The sequence below is a fragment of the Lissotriton vulgaris genome, chromosome 1_1 (genome assembly GCF_964263255.1).
Source record: "Lissotriton vulgaris chromosome 1_1, aLisVul1.2, whole genome shotgun sequence".
NCBI classification, from domain to species: domain Eukaryota; kingdom Metazoa; phylum Chordata; class Amphibia; order Caudata; family Salamandridae; genus Lissotriton; species Lissotriton vulgaris.
Genome location: NC_141685.1, coordinates 1,671,560,351 through 1,671,577,128, shown reverse-complemented (window position 1 = coordinate 1,671,577,128; position 16,778 = coordinate 1,671,560,351). Strand labels below are relative to the sequence as shown.

The 16,778-nt window shown below is 43.2% G+C and overlaps 1 protein-coding gene across 1 annotated transcript in view; it reads left to right on the top strand.

The window, feature by feature from the left end:
* LOC147751043 (uncharacterized) overlaps positions 1-16,778 on the top strand; it is a 157,098-nt gene that overhangs the window by 118,231 nt on the left and 22,089 nt on the right. Inside the window, exons 17-20 of the mRNA XM_086932165.1 lie at positions 2,671-2,709; positions 6,630-6,668; positions 11,563-11,625; positions 11,747-11,782. Of these exons, the coding sequence (XP_086788291.1) occupies positions 2,671-2,709; positions 6,630-6,668; positions 11,563-11,625; positions 11,747-11,782 (177 nt within the window). The remainder of the gene's footprint in view (positions 1-2,670; positions 2,710-6,629; positions 6,669-11,562; positions 11,626-11,746; positions 11,783-16,778) is intronic.

Here is a 16,778-nt window from a genome sequence, read left to right as displayed (position 1 = left end):
AAGGTGCATGCTACACGCTGACCCACAAAAACCCTGAAGAAATCACTGAAACGTAAGATAAAGTGATGAAACATGTCGGTTGACTTTTAATAGAGTGAGCTAACAGCACAGAATAAAGTCAGGAGTTGCCAGTTAGCCTTACTCTTTTTAATGTGGTATATTTGTTTTTCACTATTCTGGGCACGGATATATCACAGCGGGTTCTAGCACATACAACACTTGATGGCTGTCTGATTTATATGCACTTTCTTTATTTTTGTTTTTCTCCCATTTCTTTTGGGGTTGGCAGTAGCCGATGATGAGAAGTGAGAAATCAGGCGAGTACCAGTCTGATATAATCCTCCCCATGGTGTTGCTTCCGTGAGGCACTGTCAACCTTCCCTCCCCTTTTTTCACGTTTGGAAGACAGGGGACATATGTAGCAGGGTGGTGGAGCTAGTAGACACACACACATAGGCAACATTGCCAGACTTAAATTTGCAACGGTGTGCATAACTGTGTTGACAGAAGGTATACATTTCCTCTGCCACAAGACAAATTCCTTGTAGCCACAGAGCCTACCAGGGGCAGGCCATTGTTGTATAAGAGGAGAAATAAGTGCCAGTCCCCAAAAAGGAGTGTTGAAGTGCCCCACTGGCCGCTACTGGCTCACATTAAGCAGTGTCAGGGTTGTGCACTTGTTTTAAATGGGTTTTTCATCCTCCTCAAAGACATCTGCTTGTGGCCACATATGTGTGTGCCTGAGCACGAACATATATCCATCTTTAAAAGGGCTTTCATCTCATTCAGAGGTAGGCCACATGTGCGTAAGCGGATAAACAGGTAGCTGTCTGTGAATGCTTCTTTAAAATCTTACATTTATTTTTTATATACATATTTCCAAAAACATTTTTTTAAAGCATTTGAAAAGCCAACAGAATGCCAGCCAGACTTACTGGCTTGGCCAATGCTTGTGCTGTGCGAACCCTTATTTTCCATGGTTACAAAGTTGCACAGACTGTTCTCACTAGAACTTTGAGCAGTGTTGAGAAAACTTCCAATAGATATCTATGCAAACAATTAGCAAACAATCAGCACTGGCCAGCAAACATCTAATGCAGAAAGTGCCTCCAAGAACCAGGTCCCATAGGTTCTAGCAGGTTCCTCAATGTACTCACTTAATTCAGTTTACTGTATACGCAGTCTGGAGGCAATCCTGTGAGTATGAACCAGAGGCCTCAAACTCACTTCATGTTAGATGAACTGCAGTTAGTGTTCACCAACCTCTGTCTCTCGCATAAGGTCCCCCTCTTAGTCCTCCTTCCACAACATAGCAACTGTTGAGGACAGTAGAGTAGTAGCCAACTCTTCCATCTCCAGAAGCACTCATTTCCATGAGGCGAATTAGGATGGAGTACCATGCCTCTCTGCATATTCAGACAATAGGTTCTCTAATCTCCACAACTACTAGTAGGGTAAGTTATCATGCACAATGTGCATTGACTGACGGCGCGCTCCATCTCATTTACATGGGTGAAGGAGCAGTAGTGCTGGAAAAAATTTCAGGGTGGGTGTGCTGCCATCAATGTTACTTCACTTAAGTCCTAGGGATTGTGAAAAATCCAAACATGTAACAAATAACACATGTAGCAAATGACTAAGTGAAGAATTTTGGAGGACACCGTCACAAATGCATTACTAAAGCATGGTGTGGTTGTGCACAATCATTTACAGACAACACATTTTACATTGAAATGGCCACAAAATGTGTACTTGCATGCAGTTTTACTTTTAAACTATATAGGGCACAAATAATGTGTGGACATTAGGTTTCATTCAGCAAGTATTTATCATTTGCTCATCCCCAAGTAAAGTTTCTCGATTTGATTTGATCATATTAAAATCTTTGCTTCCATCACACTTCAGAATTACAAACAAAAAAGCTTCATTGTGCATTCCTACCTGCTGATACATTTTGAAATATTTGTACAGTTCCTTTATAAGTATTTAAATGTTGTGTGTTCGAAAAAAGTATCATCCTATTCCTTTCACACTCCCTATACCCAAGCAACATTGTCAGACAGTTCACTTTACAAAATGTGCTAACTTTGCAATCAAAGTAAGTTCCAATCTCAATGTTAAAAGAATAAACTTGTATTTGACCTCCGTCTTTGAACCCACAGAAAATGTGACAAGAAAAAAAACAAAATTTTAGGCATTTTTATTGCTCATTCACCTTCTGAACTACATTATGGCTATTTTGGGGTGCTGCAGCAGCTAACTGCCAGCACGGCTACTTCCATCACCTATGAGAAGGAGCTGAAGAGAAGGACCGAAAAATGAGGACATGTCAACATACAAAGTTGAATGCAAAATGAAAGGCTTAATGGCTGTGCAAAAATACAAGGTAGTGCCAACAATACACAGTGGCTAGTAATATTAGCTAGCTTGTCAGTAACATTAAAGCAATAAGAGTATACATTCTTCAGCTTGGTATTTATAGGATTTATTACAAGCCCTTTAGAACCCATGTTGTTGTTCCCTGCTCTTCCAAGGGAAATCATTTTCCACCATCACAGAATCATCACAGTATTGGTGATATTGCGATGAGGTGGTGGATGGAAAGGGTACATAATTATATAAAGTAGAGTTAAATAAATCAATATATTAATTTTGGATTCTTTTTCAAAGGGTCCAGAAGGCCTCCCCGGACCTCCTGGTGCAGCTCTGGTAAGTTGACTTAATGACTCTTTATGTGCATGTGCCATCTGCTAACATTGTGCAGTTTGCGGTTAGTAAGCAGATGGTTGCTCTCTGCAGTGAACTAATTTGCAAATACCACCCCTTTGTGTTTCCAGTGCTGTCTCATTTCTGACCTATTTTATCTAAACAGTTTGCTTTTTATTACTCTACAGCTCTTCCCATTATTGCTCATCCACTATGCCCATTGTTTCTTTTGCTTTTGTTTCTGCAGTATATGTTGAAGACTATCAAAATGATCACTTTACATTTCTTGAGCTGAAGAGTAGAGTTGTTCTTAGTCCAAGATGGACTTCTAGTTGTGCTGTGCCGAATAATCCTGATGGTCCTTACAACTTCTGACAGACCTCACCCTATAATCTACAGCTTTGGTTATTTACACCATTAACCCACTGACACGTTTCGATAATCTTCTTCAACTGTAAGTGAGATGTGTGAGTTCTGGTAAGACTAAGAGACACCTAATAGTTCCTGGTACATGGATCAACAGGAGTAGTGTTTAGTTGTAACAGCAGTGCAAAATAAAACACTACGGTGAGGTGATCCAGAATTTCTGACAGACAACATTGGGCAGCAGTCGCAGGAATACAAATAAAATCTTCATGTGGACGCTTTTAAATGAGGCCACTAATCCCAACTGAATTATTCAAACATTTTCAGCAAATAGTTGAATAGTGAATTTGACTTACAAAAGCTCTGAGGAAATTCCATTCTACTACACTTTCAACGTCAATATTTAAGCAGAGTGTTGAAATAGGCATATGACAGCTTGACATGTGATGGACTCTGCCACAGCGTTATCTGCTTTCAGCACCTCTGGCAAAACTTGCAGCCTGCCACATTTCCCCGGTCAGTGTGTGAGTAGCCGATCCAGTTTCGTTTTTTCCTTTGAATTCTAGGAGTTGTAGTCTTCTTGTTGCTTCCATTATAAAACCAGGACTACAAGTCCCAAAATTTAAAGTAAACTCCTGATCTGGAGCCATGGACATGGGAAACTTGGGAACTATGAATGCGTCCTTCTGTAGGTAGCCCACCTCTATGGGTGGATGTTTTCCGATGCATAAAGTTACACATATAGAATCCTGCATCATTCACTCTTCTCCCAGCTCCCCCAGACTCCCCCCTCAACCTACCGCCATTCACTTATGCCCTACTTCCTAGGAGATCTAAACCTTCACTAGAATGAACCGAGGACCCCACAATTACCCTTCTCACTAATCTTCTTGAGACTATCGACCTCAAACAACTTTGCCACTCCCCTACCCACTCCAAAGGAGCCATCCTTGACGCCATCATAACTAACGCTTATTTGACGTCCTTATCCAACATCATACCCATCGACAGGTCCGACTATCACCACATATTGTTCACGATTTCCCCCCAACCCCGCCCGCCCCAGCTAAAAACAATAAAACCACGACTGTGACCATAAATCTTAAGAAAATCCCTCCTGGCACACTGGAGTCCAAACCTCAAACCCAACTTTGTCTCATCCCACCCTCTCTCAATGCAAACAAACTTACTCAGCACTTTAACAAAACTGTTGTTGGGGTCAACTGGCCCCGCTCGAACTTAAAACGCAAAATAAACTCCCCTCCAAATCATGGTTTACCTCTGACCTCAACAAGAAAAGATGCTCACTTAGACTAGCTGAAAGAACATGGAGACAACTCCCTCCCACCTTGCCCTCCTTAGAACCGCTAGATCCTCCTACAAAAACACATTTTCTCAGAAAATACATCTTTCTTTCGCTTGCAACTTTCCCGTGCCAAGAACAGACCCAGAGAACTGTTCAATATTGTGAGTATATTGAAGAAATTGCTATTTTTTTAAACAAAAAAATTGCCAAGATTGATCAATCCTTCCTTGTAACCCAGCTCCCTCCCTCCCCAATGTCCTCTGAATACTACCTTAACACCACACTTCCCCCTGATTCCAGCCCCTATCCCTTCCTTAACACCCTCCCTCACCTACACCTCCTGAACCATTCCACACCAACCCACTGCTTAAAAATAATGTCTCCTGGCAAAATTACCACCCTGTTCCTGAACTAGAAGTCTTTAACATCCTAGCCAAACTAAAACTGTCCTCTCACACAAAAGACCCACTCCCATCCACTCTCACCCAAGATATAAAGAACGTCATTGTCCCTTATTGGACCAATATCATTAACGCCTCCCTTTCCACGGGATGTGTTCTTATCTCCCTCCAACTCGGACAAATCACGCCCATCCCTAAAAACCCCAAAGCCAATCCAAATGACCTTAACAAACTCCACCCTATCTCCAACCTTCCCCTACTCTCCAAAGCCCTTTAAAAATGTGCCCTACTTCAATTGGAAAAGCACATTTACACGTACAACCTGCTGGACCCCCTACATTCCGGCTTCCACAAAAGTTGCAGCTATGAAACTGCACTGCTTAACATTGTCGATGACATCCAACTCGCCCTGGAGAAGGGTGAGACTTGCATACTCATCCTTCTCGACCTCACTGCTGCATTTGACACAGTTAACCATTCAACCTTACTCAATGCACTCAAAGATCGTTTCGGCCTCAATGGCACTGTACTAAACTGGTTCACCTCCGACTTCCAACATAGAACCCAACAAATCAAAATTCTAAACTGCCTCTCCACGCCCACATCTGCCTCCCTCTGTGCACCCCAAGGATCTATCCTCTCTCCTGCCCTCTTCAACCTCTTTATGGAACCCCTCACCCTCGTACTTAAACAAGCCAAAATTAACTACCACCTGTATGCTGATGACACCCAACTATACTATAAAATCAAATCCCACTCTGATATCGTACACCTCAACACTACCCTATCCAAAATTCAATCCTGGTTCTTCTCCAGCCATCTCAAACTTAGTCCTTTCAAAGATTGACTACGGAAACGCTTTACCCTCCGGAACACCCAAAGTTCACCTAGCTCCCCTCAAATCTGTCCTCCACTTAGCAGCCAGATTAATAACTGACTGTAATCTGAACACATCTCACCTGCCCTCAAAGACCTCAAATGGCTTCCCATTGAAGGCAGTTCCTCCTATAAAATTGCCTGCATTACTCACAAAGCCCTTTATCAAAAGACACCCATTTACCTCTCCAACAAACTCACTAAAGCAGGCTGCGCCCGGACGTTGAGAAGCACAAACGCTCTCCTTCTCGTCCCACCGCTGTTAAAAAAAAAGCATCCTAGTCATGCTCCTTCTCTGGAAAGGCCCCCTGCATTTGGAATGCCCTCCCCAAAGATCTGCAATGTACCCCTTCCTATATCAGTTTTAAAAAAGGCCTTAAAATGCACCTGCTCAATAAATATGGAGGTACTTAATCCCTCTCCTACCATACTTGTTCTACCCAACCCTCCTCTCTTAAACACTTCCGCTCTCCCCCTCACTACTCACACTTCCCCATCCTGACCCCCCTCCACCCTACCTCCCTCTTCTACATCCTAACTTTTCCCCTCCCTCTCCCCTCTTGCATTATTATGTCCACTGAACCTACCTTATGCACTTTTATACTGTTATTGTCTGCATTGCTCAATTGACTCTTTTAGTCCACCATGTTTAATTGATTGATTTTATATCAATCGTTCTGTTTCTTTCCCTAAATAATTTCAATGAAAATGTAAAGCGCTCCCATACCCCCGGGTGGAGCTAGTGCTATATAAAACTTCTTAAATAAATAAATAAAATAAACATATGTGAGTCTTAAATATTTTCTCGTTTGACAAAATACACGCGAAAAAGCAGGATGTTGTAGAGCAACGTTTGTAGAAGAAAAACAAGAACAACTTAGAAATCACAAGATAAATCATCTGACATATTTCTGGGCTCTCAAAGGCCATCTTTTAACTCAATTCTAATAAAAACCAATTGCGTTCCTTTTTAGTTAGACGCCACCGCTGACAAAGGAAGCAGAGGAGAAAAGGTAACCGAGAAATTGTCTGTGTTTGTCATGTCTGGTTGCTGCAGAGAATAACTTTCGGTTTCTTGCTTGGTATGTTGCATCACCACACAGGACCTGCTACCTAATGGGACAAGTATGTTTTGAGGATGATTTTCTGCTGTGGAAAGTTGCATTAACTAAGAGGTGTCCGCTGCATTTGTTTACTTCGAAATAAGACTGCAAGAGAGAGACTGAGCAATCTGTAAAGCTGTTATTGTGAGCACTGGGTGGGTGTGGGGTTCTTTCCACGTCATCAGATTCCATGCTTTGCTTGCACTGGCGTCCAGGGGGGCTGCTGGGTAATTACAGCGCAGCTGTCCTGGAAATGTAATTCAACAGTGTTAATTCTAGGGCATATGGAGGAAGCTCTCAGTATAAATGTGTTCCTTGCGTCTCTGGATTTCCTTCTGTGCAAATCTTAGTAAAAACTGGTGGAGAGGTCCGGAGATCCTTTAAGTAGTCAAGAGCAGATTTTAATAATTCGAAGAAGAACCCAAGCCTTTGGACAGGCAAGTCACATCACAATCCGAAAAGGAGGAACTGAGAGGATTTGCCAGAGAAAGGCATGTTTTTCTTGTTGCGGCATGAGTGCCTAAGATCAGTATCATTTCAAAATATCAACATCCTCATAAAGTGAAAAAGTATGTTTATTCCGCAATAACATTTCAGCTGAAATAGAGACTGACAAAGTGGAAATTCTTGCATGCAATTTATTAAGAGTATAGTGTGCCCAGATGGTAACCAAATCATAGATGAGATAAACGCACCTACCGGAGAGACTAGAGACGAAGAAGACTGTTAGTTTTCTGTGAAGCTAGAACACTAGAGGTGCAGGTTTGGTTAGTGCAGCAGGTACAGTAGCACCGAGGTCCAGCTTTGCGAGGGCTTCACTGCACCCTGATCCCAGCTGCTTTTCACTGACCTGTTCCTTGATTACATTGGGGTCCAGGTATCCTTACAGAACCACTGTAGTAGTCCTGAGTTGTAATCTCATCTTCCCAACTTGTGCACCTCGCAGAGAGGTGCTAAATATCGAGCCTTCACCTGGCGCTTCACGGAAGCTGGAAAAAGGCCTACCTTGTTTCCTGAAGCCCCACTCTAAAGTCAGATGAAGACCTAAAGGAGAAAGGAGGGATAAAAAGAAGAGAGCCTGGTAAAAATGTGGGGAGAGACAGTAAGTGATAGCAGGATTCTCATCATGAACTTTGAAGAGTTTTAGAAGGTTGAAAGTTGCATGTTAATATGTATATACTTCCCTTTCCTGCCTTGTGCGACTGTGGACAGCTTCGAGCACACATTTTCCCAATTTAACGGGTTAAACACACCAAACATTGTGACTTCACAAGAGAGTAGAGCTGCTAGTTGCACACTTACTCAAATGACACAGTAAAAATGCACCTCACTACACCACTGTGTGATCTGAGGGCATTCTTAATCCTTGGGCTAGTGTGGGATACAGACACCCTATGCTTGGTTGAACAGTGTCATTCGCTGGTCATCAGATGTCTTGTGGGTTGTGGGTTGTGGGGAATCAAGATTCCGGAGATGGCCAAGGAGTTTGCTTCAAACATTCTTCTGAAACTTCTCCCTGGAGTGATACGAGCTTGGAAGACAGCCCTGGAATGTACATATTTATTACTGGTGTCTTCAGCACATGCAATGTATACTGTGCCGGGTGGGGAACCTGTGATGATGTCACAACAGAGTTGTAACCTGTTTTGGGAAATGGTTGAGCATCTGGCTAGGCAGAGGAAATATCAAATGATTCTTCTATGATATTCTGGCCACCTTCATTCCAGCAGAATCGGGCATGGTCAAAATACAAATTACATGGCTGTGGAGAGCTTCAGAGGTGGGTCACTAACCCTTGCCTTGCAGTTGTCGCTCTCAGCTCCAAACCGTGCCATAGGGTAAATCAGAATAGATATATAAGCATTGCCGTTGTATAAGAATACTTTCATGGGCTATGTGCATTCCAAAGTCTGAGCAAACTTAAAATTTGTAGGATAAGGGGCTTGATTGTTTTCCTGTTGGTGCAAAGGTCTACTCATGGAACATCCGTCATGACGGTAAATGTTTCGATAAAGGTGGGAACACCTGAGCTATGGCTTTAGTCCATAAGCCAGCAAGTAAAAGATTGGTAGTGTACACCCAGGTATGAGCAACAGGGACCGATGGAGAATGCTCTGTTGATGTGCTGGCTGGGGGCATTACCCAGAGCAGTGTTTGCCTATTCACATTCAGCAAACGATTCACTACAACGAGGAATCTCACTTCTCTCATGATTTGAATTATGCCAGCTTGCCCGAGGTAGTAGCAATGGTTTTCCATCTCATGGAGCTACGGGAATGCACACTCAGGCTGCTGCTGGTGAGGAGGTAAGAAGCAGCACCCCAGTCCTAGGAGTTTAACTTTAGCCACACGGCTCCTGACAACATTGACTTTTAAAAATGTACCTTGACAATAATAATAGACTCCATGAGCTAAGAAGACCTGTGATCAAAAAGTTGTATGCCAGGAAGTGAAAATGCTTCTTCAAATGCATACATTGATCGGAGCATAAAGGATGCATTTGAGGAAAAATATTCCCCAATAAAAGACTCGTTAAACTCAGGGGAAGCTTTACACCTTTTCAAAATATCAGAGGCAAACAAAATTACAACATTATGTGCACTACTTGTCTTTTCTGTTATTGCACCGAATTGTAATAGGAAATGTTTGCACCGGTTTCTCATGTGCTATTTCTGCATTTCCAAAATAGTAGTTCCCCAATAGCTTGCAGTTATTGCTAGGAGTGATCAATAAGCACAAATGGACATCACTATCAGCATGTTAAAAAGGGTGCTAGTACATGAAAAGGAATCCATGTTTTTACAGTGTCCGAGTCACCAGAAGGCCCTTCATTTTGCAGGTTTTAACAAATAATCTGATCAGTTGCATATTGCAGCCCTCCCAACATACGTAATTTATAAAGGAAAGACATCCATGTTTTGGAGTTGACAGGTGTATTGTTTCTTACAAGGGTTGACAAAGTGTAGCAACACCAATATAGAACTAAATGCTATATTGACACAACCATTGATACCACCACATCAAACCATATACGAATGAGCCATCTGTTATTGTTATAAAAGTGACATTCCTGGTTGCTGGTGCACCAGCAAGAGGGATGAGTGGACTGCAGGATTGGATTGGATAAGCTGTTGATTGCAAGCTCTAGCAGTACATCAGTAGAGATTCGCATGAAGGTTTTTACCAAAGGAGATTCCAGCTTTTCATATGACTTAGATGATCATATTACTGGTCTTCTTTCCTTACCGTCACCCCATAAAACATCTCTGCTTAGATACCACAAGAGCCTTATGATATTACATCAATAGAACTCTCAACATATGTAAGAGTGACAAAACAGTTGCCCAGTAGCCAGGGGCATTTTGCCTTTGCAAACAGACTGATAGCTTCATGGATTAGCCATTGTTGTTAGTGGAATGTCTAAAAATGATTCTGTGGGTCTTTACGTGAATGCAGTGGAATTCATCTAAGAAGTACATTTTCAACTCTCTGCCTAATTCCACTTACTACTATAGCCTTCAATGAATGCATAAACAACTGCCTAAGCTTCGAAGCCATCTTCTTGTTGAAAGAGTTCATTTTCCTTTTGGAAAACGCAAATCTCTAACATATTATTTCTGCTAAGGAAACTATAACTTTTTGCAGTTTGCAAGAGGACCGTTATAAAGCTTATGTCACAAAAAATACACCTCACAGTAAGATTAGAAAAAAACAATGTCTTGCACAAGAACATATACTAGAACATTTTAATCTATATCATGTAGAAAAGAGATGACAAAATAACAGTTAAAGACAAAGCATGAAAAGTGGGCAACCATTATTGCTTCCAACATGTCCTCCAAGTACAGGATTACCTGGAAATGGTTGCAGTGGGTTGGCAGTCCAGATGTTGTTTTCAGGAAGGATCGGGACATCACATGGCTTCTCAATAACACAATGGCACAGGGGACACAATATCGTCGTATACCCTGGCAGAAGGTCGCCTCCCATTCCATGGGAACCCACGCAACCCTAATGACTCACAGAAAAGGCTTCTACCAACTCTAGTGTACAGGCCCACCATGAGAGCTCAATTCCATTCCAACCCCACGAGGCTCTTGAAGTCCTTGTCATCAGCCAATGAATAGTTAGCATTTGTTTCCTAAAGACAGTCACCTAATTATCTGAGGACCTTGCATCTTATTTCCTAGCTCTCAAATAATTCCTGTGATCATTTCTCAAAGAAGGTACATTTAAGGTTAAGCTCATATGCATAAAGCCCCTTGATGGTGAAATAATTCATATTGTTCCTTTGATCAAAGTCAGTCCTTGTGTGATTGGGATACTCAAAACAGCCTCCTTTGCCTACCACTGAGTTATATTGTATTGCTTTGTATTCGTTACTGTGAAATGTATTTGTTATTCCAGAACAAATGTCAAATTACACCTGAACCCCTTATTTCAGAATAATGGGGCCATTAAGGTCATTAAAGTCCATCTTCCTTACGGTTTACATGATCAGATGAAATGCTTAGTATCTCCCGTGCAAAACTTGACTGGATGTGCACAAAGGCTGCACTTTAGTGCTATTTATTGAAAACTGTCGAATCTGTCAAGGCCATTTCTGCTTGGCATTATCACACTGCATTTAAAACTGTCTGTGTAATGGTTAGTTGTTTTCATGCCCTTTTGAGTAGAGATCGAGGGTGGGGAGGTGATCGTGCCATTAGACCTGCTCACTGACCATGGAAAGCCACTTACACAACATTATGTACCCTGAAGCAGTTTCTACAGTGGGTATATTTCTGCTTTTCTTCTTTTGCAGGGTCCCCCCGGCAAGAATGGGTTGGATGGGAAGGATGGCAAACCTGGACCTGTTGGACCAAAGGTTAGACATGCAGAATGTGTGCCTTAGTAATTACATAATTTAATACCCTTATTTGATGGATGCAACATATCATACCACATCCATGACTAAAACCACCGTTTTTCTCTTGTGTCTTGTTTAGGGTGAGCCAGGACAGAAGGGAGAACCAAATGAAAGTGTAAGTAGTTGCCTCACATATTATCCACAAGAACACCAAGATTAAATCTGAAGTCATAGGATAGACTGAAAATAGTCATTTAAGTCTCAAGGGGTGATAGTTCTTTTATTGCCCACATTCTACCCTTGTTCATCTTTGTTCCTGTACAGTAAGTTAAACAACACAAGGGTACAAGATGAACCAAGGTAACATCATCTCATCTTGCTTTTTTTAGGTAGATAGGAAGCAGCAGGTGGTCCCCCATCTCTTCTCTCTGGGACAACACATAATGGGGACCTACTAATAATAATACTAAAGCTTACATAGCACAACGCTACTTTGACCAAATGTCTTAGTCTTGATAAGTCTAGCTCTCGAAGGAAGAGTCACTGAAAGCCTATAGGGAAGAGAAAACAACCGATCTAAATAGCCAGGTTTTCAAACATTTTTGGGGAAGAGTAGTTCTGTCTTTGACTTCCTCAGATGAAGCGTAAGAGAGTTTCTTGGCTTGGGCAATATAAAGTTAGGGAACTTCCCCCTATCCAAGCTTTCTTTGCTGTGGGTACTTGGGCTGACATGGCCCATGAAGACTTAAGGCACCTTGAGTGTCGGTAGGACTTAATGACAGGGTGCAGATAGCAAGCACCTGTCTTCCTAAAAGCCCTGTAGCAGTAGCAGAAGGCTTTAAAAGAGAGACATTTAGTCAGTGCGAGCCAGTGCCGTTTGTACAGCGCATTGCCCATAGAGGCCCACTTTGGAAGGCTCACCAATAGCCAAGCAGCAGAATTCTGGACACATTGAAATCTCATCAGCCAAGACAGAGGGACGCCCAGATATAAGTTGTTACAGTAACTCGTCAGATTCAGGCAGAAAGCCAATAATATTACGAAGAGATTTTACAATCCCTAGGCATTTTTCTACCAAGATAGTGGTTTGGCTGTCAAACGTAAGATTATCATCAAACCAAATGCCTAGGTTTTTTACCCTAGACTTCGGCGAAGGAAGTGGACCAAGTGACGCTGGCCTCCAATCGGGCGACCAGACTGAAAGCTGCTTGCCCAGGATAAGAACCTCAGTCTTACCTGCATTTAATGTCAGGCAATTGAGGTCCATCCATGGGCCCCCTCCTACAAGCGGGTCCTCAGAGAGACAGCCACACTAGCAGAGTTCTGCGATAGGGTGACAATCAACTGAGTATCATTGATGTAGGATAAAATGTCAAAACTGTGAGGCTCGATGATATCCGCCAGGGGGCGCATATATAGATTGAATAAAGTAGGGCTCAGAGATGAGCCCTGTGGTACCCCTGCTGCAATGGGAAGACCTGAGATGGAAAAGGTTTCTACGGGACCTGAAAATTGTGGCCCTGAAGAAGCAGTTGCAGAGCCTTCTAGACGACACTGCAACTTCACAATCACTCTAATAAAAGCTTGAGGGATATGGTGTCAAAGGCCGTGCTCAGATCCAGCAGCAACACTGCTGCAGTGTCACCCCTATCCAGAATCTGCCGCAGAGACTCAGAGGCAAGCAAAAGAGCCAACTCTGTGCTGTACTGGGGGCAAAAACTTAACTATGTTCTATACAGTAAGTGGCAGATTTACAAGCCTCTTGCGCCTCTTTTACGCCGCCGTTGCATCACTTTTGTGACTCAGCGGCGGCGCAAAAGATGCGCCATGGTGCGGGGTATTTACAACGTGACGCATCTCCCAGATGCGGTACAAAAGGGGGTGGTGATGGACGGAGCATCTGAATCAATCAAACACTCACACCCAGTCAAAAGATCTGGGTTTAATCCATCACCGTTCTTTAGCCCACTCTGCTACCCCAGTTCAGACATGGCTATATGCAAATCAGTCTGACTCTGTGCCACATGGGAACAGTCCAGCCCGAATTGCCAAGCCATGTCTTCCCTGGACCGGAAACAAGCTTCCGAGGACTGGTTTCTGGCATTCCAGCCGTCTCCAGCCCGGCTTGCTTGAATACAGTGGCAAAGTGAGCAAGGGACTCACGTCTGAGCATACCCTGCCACACTTATGGCGGCCAAAAGCGGTACAAAAGGGGGTGGTGATGGACGGAGCATCTGAATCAAGCAAACACTCACACCCAGTCAAAAGATCTGGGTTTAATCCATCACCGTTCTTTAGCCCACTCTGCCACCCCAGTTCAGACATGGCTATATGCAAATCAGTCTGACCCTGTGCCTCATGGGAACAGTCCAGCCCGAACTGCCAAGCCATGTCTTCCCTGGACCGGAAACAAGCTTCCGAGGACCGGTTTCTGGCCCAGATCTCTGTACTTGGGTGAATGTATGACATTGTTCTGCATTCTGTCCATCAACTGTGGTTTTTGCATTTGTCACCCCGAGTGGGATGGGTATGCTCAGAAGTGAGTCCCATGCTCTCCACACCACTGGAGTCAAGCTATCCTGGCTGAAGACGGCTGATAGCCAGAAACCGGTCCTAGGATGCTCGATTCCGGTCCAGGAAAGACATGGCTTGGCAGTTCGGGCTGGACTGTTCCCATGAGGCACAGGGTCAAGGCTGATTTGCATATGGCCATGTCTGAACTGGGGTGGTGTGGAGTGCAAAAAACCAATGGATTTAGGCCCAGATCTCTGTACTGGGGTGAATGTATGACATTGTTTTGCATTCTGTCCATCAACTGTGGTTTTTGCATCTTCCAGATGCGTCACGTTGTAAAGCCCTGCGCCAGAAGGAGGCGTTCCTGCGCAGGGAGGGGCATTCCGGTGCAGGAACGCCTCCTAAAAGTGGCTGAGTAAAATCCACAAGATTTCACTCAGTCACTTTTGGGCCCATGCTCCGTCAAAACCCTGCACCTGCTTGAAGCAGGTGTAAGGATTGACGGATTGTGGAGATAGGGCCCCCAGAGCATTGCTGGAGCTGCATCGCGCTTGCGACGCAACTCCAGCAATGCGCCGCTTTTACGGCTCAGATGCATGATGCATCTGTGCCGTTTTTGTCCCATGGTGTGCGGCATTGTATGTGCGGCGCATCCAGGGTGGCGTAGTTGCAGCTTACAATAACTGGCGCATCCCTGCTGATATGCAGGGATGCGACAGTTATTGTAAATCTGCCCCTAAGTTCTTAGCTTCAATAAACATCAAAAGCAGCTAGTTAACATGTTTTTCTGAAACTTTCAAAGAAAATGGGAGCATCGAGCTTGGCCTGTAGTTCTCAGGTTTAGTGGGGTCAAAGAAGGGTTTGTTAAGAGCTGAACTACTGAGGCATGCTTCCATCGCACAGGAACCTGAGCAGCTGCAAAGGAAATATCGAGTTCACCCATTACTGAAGAATCTCCTCTGCTCCTCACTCCAAAATTACAAGGGAAGCTGGGTCAAGAGGAGATCCAGATTTTACAGATGACATTAGAGGGTGTAACTCTTCCAGTTCAATAGATTTGGACTGAAACAACCTAGAATGGTCTGTTGAAGGTTCAAACCAGACCTCAAGACACAGAGCATTTCTAGAAACCTCTGAGAAAGAGGAGTCGATGGATGTACATTATCCAAAAACTATTTGGCTAAGACATTACAGCTATCCTTTTAGGAGGGAGTACAAGCAGAGACTCAGTCCTTCGAAGATAAGGATTTAACAATGGAGAAGATTTCTCACTATGAGTTCTGGGCCAGCTCGATTTGTGAGCATAGAATTCACTTTGGATGTGTCTGATTCTGTTGGGGATAAGTTGTTAAGGTTGATTAGTAGACATTGTCAAAGTCTTTGCACCAAATGCACTCACACCGCTTGCAGTTCTTTTTGAGCACAACTAGTTTTTTGTTGAACCAGTCAGCCTTAGGCTTGGTTCTACGTATCATCTTATCAACCACTGATGCAATTAGGTCCAGGGCCTCAGATATCCTGTCTTTTATTTGTATGTTAGCTATAGTGACACAATTGTCAAGTCTAGGGCAATTCATGGCTAAGGCCTTAGTAAAGCTACTGGATGTAACCTTAGGCCATTTCCTTGACCTGACCCTCAGTCCAGAGACAGAGTTAGAAGAAGATTTACACATAGGAACCTGAAAAGGAATAGCTGAATGATCAGACCATAAGAGAGGCAAAGATGAATAAATAGCTAACTTACTTAAGTTGGAACAAATAGGATTCAGTGTGTGACCACACCTGTGTGTGGGAGAGAAAACTAATTGCAGTAGCTGAAGTCCATGTCTAACACGGCTACCATGGGTCACTCCGTGTCCTCAAAATGAAGATTGAGATCTCCCACAACTGCAAACTTGGAGCAGTGCAAAACTAAAGAGGCCAAAACATCAACCAATAAAGGAGATGAAATTAGAGGCTGGGCCCGGTGGATGATAGATCATGATCCTAGAGATAGAGAAATTGCTGAAGCAGGCCAAAGAGAAAAGAGCTGCCTCGCATCCAGCAATAGTTAGTTCTGTGAAGGTCCATGACGAGGTCTGTTTGAAAGTGGTGATAAAAGCCCCACCTCATTGGGTTTGCCTATCTAATCTACTAGTCCTATTTTCCCCTGACAATGCTGTGCATGAAGGGATGTGCTGATTCTATTTCTGTTTGCCAAATCCTATACTTCCTACATAGTGTGTACTTACATGTACCCTCCACAGCATGTATTATACACACCTTTTGTACGAGCCACAAACTAATGAGCATAGGCCAAATAGCATAAGCTAAGGGTTTTTTTAACCGTTAGATGCCATTAGTTACAGGATGCCATGAGCACTTGCTTCAAGCCCCAAGTTCATAAGGGAGGTCCTTTTTGTGTGAAGCATAATTTCCATCCTTCTAGTGGTCCTTTTCCTATCAATTTTGCAGTTGGCTACATGTTTTTACAGTGTGAGAAAACAGAAGGAGTAGGAGATGTTGCCCTGATATTAGGAGCACATTGAACTTTAACACTGTGTCAAATTCAACCACTGTTTACATTCTGGGAATGCTCTTTGCCCACAATTCGCCTAACCCTTTCACAATCCATAAAACATCTATTAACGTATAGACCACCTAGTAAAAATGAAACT